The following is a 12,584-nucleotide window of genomic DNA, read 5'->3' as shown; positions in this document are numbered from 1 at the left end:
ATGCATGTTTACCCCTCTGCATGCATGTTTACCCCTCTGCATGCATGTTTACCCCTCTGCATGCATGTTTACCCCTCTGCATGCATGTTTACCCCTCTGCATGCATGTTTACCCCTCTGCATGCATGTTTACCCCTCTGCATGCATGCTTACCCCTCTGCATGCATGTTTACCCCTCTGCATGCATGTTTACCCCTCTGCATGCATGTTTACCCCTCTCCATACATGCTTACCCCTCTGCATGCATGCTTACCCCTCTGCATGCATGCTTACCCCTCTGCGTGCATGCTTACCCCTCTGCATGCATGTTTAGCCCTCTGCATGCATGTTTACCCCTCTGCATGTCAGCAAAAGCTCACTCATTACTCTGTGCTCACTATTCCATCATCGCCTCCGAGTCAATCAATGCTCCTCATGCTAGAAACATAGAAAAAAAATCGGAGCAAGAGGAGGCCATTCGGCCCTTCGAGCCTGCTCCGCCTTTCATTATGATCATGGCTGATCATCCAACTCAATGGCCTAATCTTGCTTTCTCCCCATATCCTTTGATCCCCTGCACCCTTAGTGCTATATCTAACTGATTCTTGAAACCATACAATGTTTTGGACTCCCCTACTTCCTGTGGTAATGAATTCCACAGAAACAACCCCCCTTTGGCTGATGAAATTTCTCCCCGTCTCTGTCCTAAATGGTCCCCGTATCCTCAGACTATGACCCCCTGGTTCTGGACACACCCACCATCGGGAACATCCTTCCTGCATCGGCCCTGTCCAGTCCTGTTAGAATTTTATAGGTTTCTCGAAACGCAGGAGTGAGTTACAGACTGGAATCTAATCGAGGGGTTCAGATGGTTTATATAGAATAACAGATACTGGGAGTGAGTTACAGACTGGAATCTAACCGAGGGGTTCAGATGGTTTATATATAAATAACAGATACTGGGAGTGAGTTACAGACTGGAATCTAACCGAGGGGTTCAGGGTGGTTTATATATAGAATAATGGATACCCGGGAGTGAGTTACAGACTGGAATCTAATTGAGGGGTTCAGATGGTTTATATATAGAATAATGGATACCCGGGAGTGAGTTACAGACTGGAATCTAATCGAGGGGTTCAGGGTGGTTTATATATAGAATAGTGGATACCCGGGAGTGAGTTACAGACTGGAATCTAATTGAGGGGTTCAGATGGTTTATATATAGAATAATGGATACCCGGGAGTGAGTTACAGACTGGAATCTAATCGAGGGGTTCAGGGTGGTTTATATATAGAATAACAGATACCCGGGAGTGAGTTACAGACTGGAATCTAATCGAGGGGTTCAGGGTGGTTTATATATAGAATAATGGATACCCGGGAGTGAGTTACAGACTGGAATCTAATCGAGGGGTTCAGGGTGGTTTATATATAGAATAATGGATACCCGGGAGTGAGTTACAGACTGGAATCTAATCGAGGGGTTCAGGGTGGTTTATATATAGATTAATGGATACCCGGGAGTGAGTTACAGACTGGAATCTAATCGAGGGGTTCAGGGTGGTTTATATATAGAATTGTGGATACCCGGGAGTGAGTTACAGACTGGAATCTAATCGAGGGGTTCACGGTGGTTTATATATAGAATTGTGGATACCCGGGAGTGAGTTACAGACTGGAATCTAATCGCAATACAGAAGTAGAGCATTTGGCCCATGGTTCTGTGCTGGCTCCTAGCTATCCAATTAGTCCTAATCCCGGTTCTTTCTCTAGGACGCAGATCAGAAAAGTATACATAACATATGAGTTACTTGAACACACAGCCCAAACAGCTAATGTTTCATGTTGACGACCCGTTGTCAGAACTGCTCTCCACAGATGCTGACTGACGTGCTGAATATTTCTGGCATTTTCTGCTCTGATGGTCTTGACTCTCTGCTGAAGGTGGAAGATAACAGGCTGTCTGGGCTGGTGCTGAAAGGAAACGTTCAGAGCTCAATCCAACCAGACAACTAGGCAAGGCTGCTGTAGACCTTTACCCACCTGGCCAACGGCTGGGACACTGGAGGAGTTACAGTCAAATTGATTAGGTTTTTCTTACTTTAAGGTGTCACTCCTGAAGAGGACTGGCGGGCTGGATGAGAGAGTGGATTGGAATTGGTGAGACACTGATTCTTATTTGGAGTCCTTGCTTTTTGAGTTTCTGACCTCCAAGCTTAAAAAATTCCTGTGCAAATCTTTCACTCTATTGCGATGCCCACATCATTCATTCTGCCTGAAATGAATTTTAGAAGCTAAATTGCTAACCAGTTCGGGGCCAGTGGATTATTTAAATAAGGCCTGGTCACAGAGAGGCAGACAGAAAGCTGGAAACTATCGGCCAGTTAGCCTAGCATCAGTCATTGGGAAAATGTTAGAAGCCATTGTAAAGATGTTATAGCCAGGCACTTGGAAAATGTCACGGCAATCAGACAGAGTCAACATGGTTTTGTGCGAGGGAAATCATGTTGAACCAATTGTTACGACACCCTGGGTTAGTGCACGGTCAATTCCAGCCCCACAGATCCCAGAGCCCCAACACAAGTGAATTAACCAATAATTTGTATAAAGTTTCTGAGATCTTTGGCCCTTGACTGCTCCAATAACTTACAGGCACCAGATTTGTAAGTGAAACACAGCAACTGTTTATTTATAACAAGAGAGATGAGACATGCAATAATAATAATAGAATATCGGCCAGCCAATATATTACTTTTCATTCCCCCCCCCCCCTTTACCGTCCCACCCTCTACCCAAGCGCACACAAGATAGACACACACAGGGAAAAGGGTAAAAATAATATGGATTCAAATGGAAGAAAGAGAAATGAGTGTCCTTGTTGCTGATATTCGGGTTGTTGCAGCCGGCTATCTTCCCAGGCCGCGCAGTGCGAAACCACCAGTTGGTTTGGATCTTCTGGCTGGAACATTCAGGCTGGACTCTCAGGCTGTGGGATACCCTCTAAGGACTCACTTTTAACTTGTGTTAACCTGGGCCTTCATATGGAAAATGCACTTCAGGTTTGTTCAATTTATTATTTATTGCCACTCCAGTAGACTGACCAACAACTTGTCTTAGATGAAGAGAATCAGCGAAGTAACTTCCACGAGGTCTTTGAGTGGTCTGGTAACCTTACAAGAAGAGAAATCAGGAAAGTCTTGCCCCCCCCCCCCCCCCCCCCCCCCCCCAGCTCTCTCTTCAGACATTAAACACTCCCATTCTGAAAAACACCTGGCGGATCCTTTTAATTGGAGTGAACCCAAGCCGAGGTAAAAGAGAGAAAGCTCTACCCATTCTGGGAGGGACATTTAAAAGAATTCTGTTCATCTCTTGAGTTCAAATCAACACTTAAAACCCAAATGAGGTCTGCCTCTTTTAGCAGAACATTCTGGAATGGTCAACACCAATCAGCTTTGGGTTTAGGTAAGGCTCGGGAATTTAAAGTTGGCTGCCAGCCAAGTCCATCAAAATGTGTCATCACTGGACCAAACCAGGCAGCCCATCTCGCCAGCAGTGTTTCTGGAGACCAAACTGCACAGCTGCCGGGGATGTCCCGTTTTGTAAAATGAAAGGTGCAATCATCTGAAAGGCATAAGTCCAAGCAACTGTACAGGCAGAACAGTTATAAACTTTGGGTTGTGGGGGTGAGACCCACACAGACACTGGGAGAACATGCAAACTCCACACGGACAGTGGCCCAGGACAGAGATTCGAATCCAGGTCATCAGCGCCGTAGGCAACAGTGCCAACCACTGCGCCGTCGTGACGCCTTCCCACAAAGAGTGCAGAGTAGATGTATTGGCCATGCCAAATTGCCCCTTAATTGGAAAAAATGAAAAAAAAAATGAATTGGCTGAGTTTTCCAATTTGTGGGACAGAATCATAGAATTTGCAGTGCAGAAGGAGGCCATTTGGCCCATCGAGTCTGCACTGGCCCTTGGAAAAAGCACCACTGAAGCCCACACCTCCACCCTATCTCCGTAACCCCACCTAACCTTTTTGGACACTTGAGGGCAATTTAGAATGGCTAGCCACCTAACCTGCACATCTTGGGAGGAAACCGGAGCACCCAGAGGAAACCCATGCAGACACGGGGAGAATGTGCAGACTCCGCACAGACAGTGACCCAAGCCAGGAATCGAACCTGGGACCCTGGAGCAGTGAAGCAATTGTGCTAACTACAATGCCACCGTGCTGCCCTGGGGTTTTTGCTCAATTAACTTGGAAAGGCGGGATGACATTTCACAAAGATTCATCAACTTGGAGGCTGTTGCTGGGCTCCATTGCCTCCTTCAGGAGACTGAGAGAGGATTAGGTCGATTGTATGAGATGGGCAGATTGTACCCGACACCTTTCAATAACGTGGTCTGAAAATCTCTTTTCTACTTCCTTCCCTGGTGGTTAACGGGCAAACGTGTGGGATCTGATTGGCCTGTTCATGTTATTGCTCTCCAGGTTTGATGTCCTTTCTCCGGGAGAAATGCAGAGACTGTCCTTCACGCGGCTCTTCTATCACCAGCCTAAATACGCAGGTTTGTGTTCATCAGCACCTCCTCCCAGAAGCTGAATCCATTCTTCAGCTGAGTGCAGACCACCCTGAGCTGGAGACCCCTGATTCCCACCTTGAAGGTTTATATTGACTGGTTTTGATAAAATCCTTTGCTCACTCTAAACTTCCAAAGTTGCTCTGTCCATTTTGGAGAGTGGATTTGTTGACTGTTGGTTGGGTCTTGGGGACCTTGTTCAGGTTGGATAATTTCAGGGGGACGGCGTTTGTTAAGAATTGAGGCCAACGCTGGGAGTTCCTGCTTTAGCTGTGGTGACAGGAGATGGGCATCAGGTGGATCCAGGTGCTGTTCCAGTTGAAGGAAGACAGAATCCACCTGAGGCCACTCTGGAAACAGTGACCCAGGCCTGCGAAATGAAAGCACTCCTCTGCTGGTCAGGGTGAGACGTCTTCAGTTTACCCATGCCCAAGTGGTACAGCATAAACTCAACGGGAGAACATGAGGGCCAACGTGCCACCTGTTTTATAGCACGTTGGAGCATTGGTGAATTGTGTACTGTCCCAAAAATAACTCTGAAAACAGAACCATCTGCTGTTCATTATCGGTCAGATGGTGCTGAGATGGGTGTTCCTGCAAACCGGAACCTTCTGTTCCTTCGGTCCCTGTACCTCTGATATTAAAATATTCAGTGTGTTTTATTTCCCAATCTCTCACAAACGTCTCGATGACGAAGCTGTTGAGCCCGGATGGTGCGTTGGATTAACACATTTGACTTTCCTTTTTGAGAGTCCTGGGTTTAATTCTAACCCAGCACAATGGAATAAAAGTCATTATTGTTGTACGGCTCCTATCTGGACATTACCAACTCTGTTAATCTAGTGATGCAACTTGCCAATTATCCTGGGAGTTGGACAGGGAACTTGGTTTTTTTTAAAATTTAGAGTACCCAATTATTTTTTCCAATTAAGGGGCAATTTAGCATGGCCAATCAACCTACTCTGCACATTTTTGGGTTGTGGAGGCGAAACCCACGCAGACACGGGGAGAATGTGCAAACTCCACACGGACAGTGACCCAGAGCCTGGATCGAACCTGGGACCTCAGCGCCGTGAGGCGGTTGTGCTAACCACTAGGCCACCGTGCTGCCCCGACAGGGAACCTGGTTGAGGGAACTTAACACCGCATGGAGTGGTTGAGATGAATAGCATAATTGCTATTCAAAGGGGAAGCTACATAAGGATAAGGCATTGGAGGGTTATGTTGATGGGATTAGTCTTGGAGGGACTTATGTGGACCTTTGATCCTCGCATTGACTGGTTGGGCCAAGTGGCCTGTTTCTGCACTGTTAACTCTATATAACTTCTGTCATGGATTAGATTGGAAACTAATTCCAGAGATGAGTGGACTGCATGATACCCACTGCCCCAGAGGGACATAAAAAATAGGAGTGGGCCATTCAGCCCATGAGCCTGCACCGTCATTCAATGAGATCGCGGCTGATCATCTTCTGCAATTCTTTTTTTTTTAAATATAAGTTTAGAGTACCCAATTATATATTTTGTTTCCAATGAAGGGGCAATTTACATGGCCAATCCACCTAACCTGCACATCTTTGGGTTGTGGGGGGTGAAACCCACGCGTACGTGGGAGAATGTGCAAACTCCACACGGACAGTGACCATGGGCCAGGATTCGAACCCGGGTCCCCAGTGCTATCCACTGCGCCACATGCCACCCTCTTCTTCCGCAATTCTACTTTCTGCCTTCAGCCCCATATCCCTGATTCCATTAATGCCCAAGAATCTACTGTTCTCGTACCTGAACATACCCATTAACTGTGAATTCCTCTGGGTTAGAGAATGCCAACCATTCACAACCTTTTTTTAAAAACAAATTTGGTGTACCCAATTCATTTTTTTTTTCAATTAAAGGGCACTGTTCAATCCACCTACCCTGCACATCTTTTGGGTTCTGGGGCGAGACCCACGCAAACATGGGGAGAATGTGCAAACTCCACAGTGACCCAGAGCCAGGATCGAACCTGGGACCTCGGTGCCCGTGAGGCAGCAGGGCTAACCCACTGCGCCACCGTGCTGTCCCACAACCTTCCTGAGTGAATGAATCTTCACATCTCAGTCTGAAATGGCAAACCCATTATTGTGAGGCTATGTCGACTCTCCAACCAGGGGTAAAAGCCTCTCGACATCAACCCTGTCAAGGCCTCCAAGTGTTTCAATATGGTCACCTCTCATCCTACTAAACTCCATCCAACCCAGCTTCCCTTTCTAGCAATCCCGCTTTGAATGAAACTTGCAATCTCCTGATTCCCGATCATCCTGTCTCCTCTTCCCAGTATTAGATGAAGCTACAAGTGCACTAACCGAGGAGACAGAAGGAGAGCTGTACCACACCTGCAAGCAGCTGGAGATGACGGTCGTCAGTGTGGGTCACCGCAGCAGCTTGGAGAAGGTGAGGGGAAATAATTCTACTTCAAGGAGAGACTCTAACCTCTTCAATGGACGTCAGTGAGTGGGAAGGGCGTAGTGTTTCTGTGTCATTTAGGGAGAGATTATAGTGGATTTATATGAAGAAACCCACGCAAACATGGGGAGAACGTGCAAACTCCATACGGACAGTGACCCAGAGCCGGGATCGAACCTGGGACCTCGGCGCCATGAGGCAACAGTGCTAAGCCACTGGGCCACCGTGCTGCCCCACGACCTTCTTGAGTGAATGAATCTTCCCATCTCCGTCTGAAATGGAGAACCCATTATTGTGAGGCTGTGTCGACTCTCCAACTAGGAGGCATACCAGAGAAGGGTCACAAGTTGATCCCGGGTATGGAGGGATTTTCTAAAGAGGAGAGGTTGAGTAGGTTGGGCCTGTATTCATTGGAGTTTAAAAGAATGAGAAGCGACCTTACTGAGACATGTACCATTCTTAGGGGCTTGACCGGGTAGAAGGCAAGTGGTTGTTTCCCATTATTAATAATAATCTTTATTGTCACAAGTTGGCTTATATTAACGCTGCAGTGAAGTTACTGTGAAAAGCCCCTAGTTACCACATTCCACATTATTTGTGGGAGGGTCTAGGACCAGTGGACACAATCTCGGAGTAAGGGGTTAGAAACATAGGAACATCGGAATTGGGAGCAGAAGGAGGCAATTCGGCCCCTCGAGCCTGCTCCACCATACAATCTGATCTTGGCTATTCTCTTCCTGGTCCACCTGCCTCGCCTGTTTCCCTTTAACCCATTTTTAAAATCAAATATATCTCCTTGAAATTATATAATGACTCAGGTTCCACCGCACTATGGGGCAGCGAGTTCCACAAATTTACCAGCCTCTGTGAGAAGTAGTTCCTCCTCATCTCAGTTCTAAACCTACTGCCTCTCAACCTATATCCAAGACCTCTCGTTCTAGATTGACCCACAAGGGGGAACATTTGGTCTACCTATACTTTATTAATCTCTTTTAGTATTTTATACACCTCAATCAGACCCCCCTCTCATCCTTCTAAACTCCAGCGAGTTGCCCGTTTAAGACACAGATGAGGTGGAATTTCTTTTCCCAGAGTAGTGAATCTGGTATTCGTTACCACAGAGAGCTGTAGAGACTGGGTCATTAAGTGTGCTCAAGGCTGAGACAGACCGACTTTTGGTCAGTAAGGGAATCAAGCGTTATTGGGATAAGGTGGGAAAGTGGCGATGAGGATTATCATATCAGATCAGTCATGATCTTATTGAATGGCAGAACATGGGCTGAATGGCCTATTTCTGCTCCTACGTCTAATGGTCTAGATTGATGAAACTGGGTGGATGTGCAGAGAGGCTGGGCTCTTTCAGGGCTGAGTCTATTTTAAGGAGTGCATTCATTTGGTTCTCGCTCACAGTCCAGCTCAGTAAGTCTCCTCCACCCTGACCCTCTGTGATGACACTACAGCTCCTTGTTCAACTAAATTGTTCTGCACCCGCACCCCCTCCACTCTGTCCCTTTGAGGCTGAACTGGATATAAGGGGAGTACAGGCCAGGAAGGTCAAGTGTTCAGTCCATGGTAGGCCCTGAATTAGTTAATCCCATCCAGTGGTCCGGTCACCACAACAAATCTCAGCACTCCCATTCTGTGCTGGCAGGGAAGGTTTGAGTGTGTCAGGGATATGAACCAACGACACCCATTAGAAGTAGATAAACAACTGGTACATACATTTCCCAGTAGCCTTCGTTGTCCAGACACACGTGTGAAGTGACAGTGGGTTGGCGCCCACTGAATTGTGGGCCCCATAGTAAGTCAGCAGTCTTTGAAGACTTGGGGGAGATTGGTGTGTGGGGAACATGCTAATTCTTCAATTTGTTGTTTCATAGAACTCCGGGGTCAGGTGACTGTCTGTGTGGAGTCTGCACTTTCTCCCCGTGTCTGCTTGGGTTTCCTCCGGGTGCTCCGTTCCTCCCACAGTCCAAAGAAGTGCAGGTTAGGTGGATTGGTCACGCTAAATTGCCCTTAGTGTCCAAAAGGTTAGGTGGGGTTACTGGGTTACGGGGATAGGGTGGAGGCGTGGGCTTAAATAGGGTGCTCTTTCCCAGGGCCGGTGCAGACTCGATGGGCCGAATGGCCACCTGCACTGTAAATTCTATGAACTCCTACAGTGCAGGAGGCGGCCATTCGACCCATCTAGTCTGCACTGACCTTCTGAAAGAGCACCGCACCGAGGCCCACTTCCCTGCCTGATCCCCGCAGCCCCACCTAACCTGCACATCTTTGGACTGTGGGAGGAATCCGGAGCACCCGGAGGAAACCCACGCAGACACGGGGAGAACGTGCAGACTCCGCAGTCAGTGACCCGAGGTCAGAATTGAACCCGGGTCCCTTTTGCTGTGATGCAGCAGTGCTAACCACTGACAGCGCATTTTCTGAGAGGGAGAAAATGATCTACTTAAGTTTCAGTGTGTAAATTAATGTTTGCTTTTCTCTCTCTGTGTTTCCCCGCACAGCATCATGATTCCATGTTACATCTACTGGGAGATGGGAAATGGGAGCTGGCTAAAATCCACTAACGCAGGTGAAAGACTCCGATGCTGCACTCTCAGTCGAACTGCTGTCAACCATCTGGACTCCAGAGAATGGAACTTGGGAGTGGTCAGCAGTGCGGCCAGATTGTTAAACTCTGCCTCATGTTCCCCTCTCCTCAAGGGGAGTTCTGCTTGAGGAAGGTTTTTAATATTTTGGATACTTTTGATTATCTTAGAACCAAATAATGCACCGGTGGCTACAGGCTCTGCTCTGTAACTTGAATTTATAATCGAACAACCAAGGACAGCGTGTCTACAGCTAATGATTCCGTGCCAGCTACTGGAGATGCAAATTTTCTATTTTTAAAAAAAAAAGCAATAACCACTTAATATTTTTCAGTGTTGAACTGCTGTAAAGACATGTTTGAGCTGTTCCCGTCTCTTTTTCCTCTGCTGTCTCAGTCGGGACGAGCCAGACTAGGTAATCAAAGCTGAGGTCTGTGATCTGTGCAATTGAATTACACACTGCCTTTATCCAATTCAGCCAGCAGCAAGGCAGGGGAGACGCTCATTTCTTTTTTTATTTATTTTTATTTTTACTTTTTATAAATTTAGAGTACCCAACTCATTTTTCCAATTAATGGGCAATTTAACATGCCCAATCAACCTACCTGCACATCTTTGGGCTGTCTGGGCGAACCCATGCAAACAGGGGGAGGATGTGTGAATTCCACACGGACTGTGGCCCAGAGCTGGGATCAAACCTGGGACCTTGGTGCCGTGAAGCTGCAGTGCTATCCACTGTGCCACTGGGCCACCCCCGGAGACGCTCATTTCTGATCATTTGCTGAGCTACGCAGAGGGTGTGAACACCCGCATTCGGGCGTGATAAACTCTTTCAAAACTGGATTTTCTCTATGTGCGCCAACAACTAGACCTGGCTGAGCTGCTCAAGGTGTGCGCAAGATGGGGAGTCCTGTACGACTGGGGAGGGGGGGGGGGGGCGGTAGCTCCAGTGCTATCATCACTGGACTGAGACCCAGGGTAATATTCTGGGGATCTGGGTTCAAATACCACCATGGCAGATGGCGAAATTTGAATTCAATAAAAATATGGAATAAAAAATTTAATGATGACTATCAATCGATTGTCGCAAAACCCCATCTGGTTCACTAATATCCTTTTGGAAAGAAAATCTGCCGTCCTTACTTGGTCTGGCCGTCATGTGACTGGGTTAACTGAATTGTCAAAATTCAAGGACAGTAAGGGAGGGCGAACAAATACTGGTTTTAAAAAAGAAACGGCAGTGTGATCTCCCCCAGACGCTGCTATCTTCTTCCAGTGCATTCTCCATATTTGCCTTGGGCTGGTTGTACTGTGGTGTAATCAGGAAGAGTGGCTTCGGCCCTATGAAGGATGTAACAAGGGTGACACGTTTTATCGGTAGCTCTGCGAGTGGGTAGGGAAATGGTCTATCAATCAAAGTGGCCTAACTTGAGGCCCACGAGTAGCACAGATGACCGAAAAGGAAAGACTGGAGAAATCGGCACACTTAACACTCTGGAGAGGTTTAACGGGACCTCAACCAGGCACCTGAGGTCTGAACAGCTATAGACAAAGTGAGCCCAGAATATTAACCTCCATTAGTCAGCCCAGTAGGATCACAAGGCACTGTTTCAAAATTTACTTCTTACATTAAAGATCAATAAAGGTGAGTTCACTGAGTGAGCGATTAGATCATGTAATGCAGTGAAAGCAAAGACTTTAAGGGGGCATTTAAAGAGAAGCAGGGCATTGGCAGGGTGCGTATGGATGGGCCAAATAGGTGTCCCTCATTCTTCATACTTAGGAATGCTGTGCCAGAGGAATTTTAAAGTTTTTTCAAAAAAGCTGGAAATCAAGCGCAAAATAATTATTGAATTGGTATGTATTTAAGGAGATGTTGTCTCTTGTAATCATTAAATATTAAACAGATACTTTTATTGAAGTTTTCATTTTATACACTGCACAATGAACAAAGGTATGTGGATCATATACAATTTGCAAGATCTCAACCTTGCGATTGGCTCCCCATAACCCCACCTCCTTAGCCCCTGACCCTCCCTTTTTGTTATTTTATGGTATTTTATTGGAATACATAATTTACAAAAGGTTAACTGTTTACATCTGTAGAGCCCTTTCACCCCCCCTCCCTATTTGATGTGCCCTGCCTCCCCCTCCCAATCAATGCTTTGGTGTTTCTTTGGAGTCTTGCTCTTTGTTGCCTTGTTCTTGGTCCCCTGTTGTCTATTCCGCCTTCCCCCGGCACCTCCTCTCACCCTGGTTCACCACCCCGCTATCCCGTCTGCCCCGTTGTGTTGTTGGCTCCTGTGTAGCCCCCCCCCCCCCTCCCCCCCCCCTCTCCTCGCTCCATTGGCTTCAAACAGGCTCTGGAACGAGTTGGTGAATGGCCTCCACATTTTGTGGACGCCTCCTCCGAACCTCAGGTGGCGAATTTGACTTTCTCCAGGTGAAGAAATGCCGACAGGTCTGACAAGCCAGTCCCACCTTTGGGTGGTGATACTTAATTAATGTTTGAAAAACCAATGCCTCAGACATATTTTTGTTGAATATTTGAGTTTCTCAAGGTGGGACGTGTCTTTTATTTGATTAAAAATGTTTACCCGGCTTCCCATCCACTACGACGGGCGAAACATTGATTAAATGCACAGGTCCCTCTGCTCTGTGCCAAGAAGGTGCCTGGGCCACCTCCCAACTTCAGATCTACGTACCTTGCTCTGCCACTAATCTCATATCATTTAGGGGAAGATGGTGCTAATGTCACTACTAATCCAGAGAGTGATGGTTAAGGCTCTGGATTACCACAGCAACTGGTGACATTTTTTTTAAAATTTAGGTTACCCAATTATTTTTTCCAATTAAGGGCAATTTAACCGTGGCCAATCCACCTACTCTGCACATTTTTGGGTTGTGGGGGCGAAGCCCACGCAGACACGGGGAGAATGTGCAAACTCCACACGGACAGTGACCCAGAGCCGGGATCGAACTTGGGAC

General features: G+C 47.0%; 1 protein-coding gene across 1 annotated transcript in view; it reads left to right on the top strand.

Moving 5' to 3' along the window:
* The window catches only part of abcd4 (ATP-binding cassette, sub-family D (ALD), member 4), a 63,265-nt gene extending 53,370 nt beyond the window's left edge, over positions 1-9,895 (top strand). Inside the window, exons 16-19 of the mRNA XM_038821479.1 lie at positions 2,086-2,138; positions 4,473-4,549; positions 6,878-6,993; positions 9,513-9,895. Coding sequence (XP_038677407.1) covers positions 2,086-2,138; positions 4,473-4,549; positions 6,878-6,993; positions 9,513-9,575 — 309 coding nt within the window. The 3' untranslated portion in view covers positions 9,576-9,895. The remainder of the gene's footprint in view (positions 1-2,085; positions 2,139-4,472; positions 4,550-6,877; positions 6,994-9,512) is intronic.
* Positions 9,896-12,584: the final 2,689 nt, after the last annotated feature.

This window comes from Scyliorhinus canicula, chromosome 2 (genome assembly GCF_902713615.1).
Source record: "Scyliorhinus canicula chromosome 2, sScyCan1.1, whole genome shotgun sequence".
Taxonomy (NCBI): domain Eukaryota; kingdom Metazoa; phylum Chordata; class Chondrichthyes; order Carcharhiniformes; family Scyliorhinidae; genus Scyliorhinus; species Scyliorhinus canicula.
The sequence above is the reverse complement of the archived record's forward strand: the minus strand, read 5'-3'. Positions and strand labels throughout refer to the sequence as shown.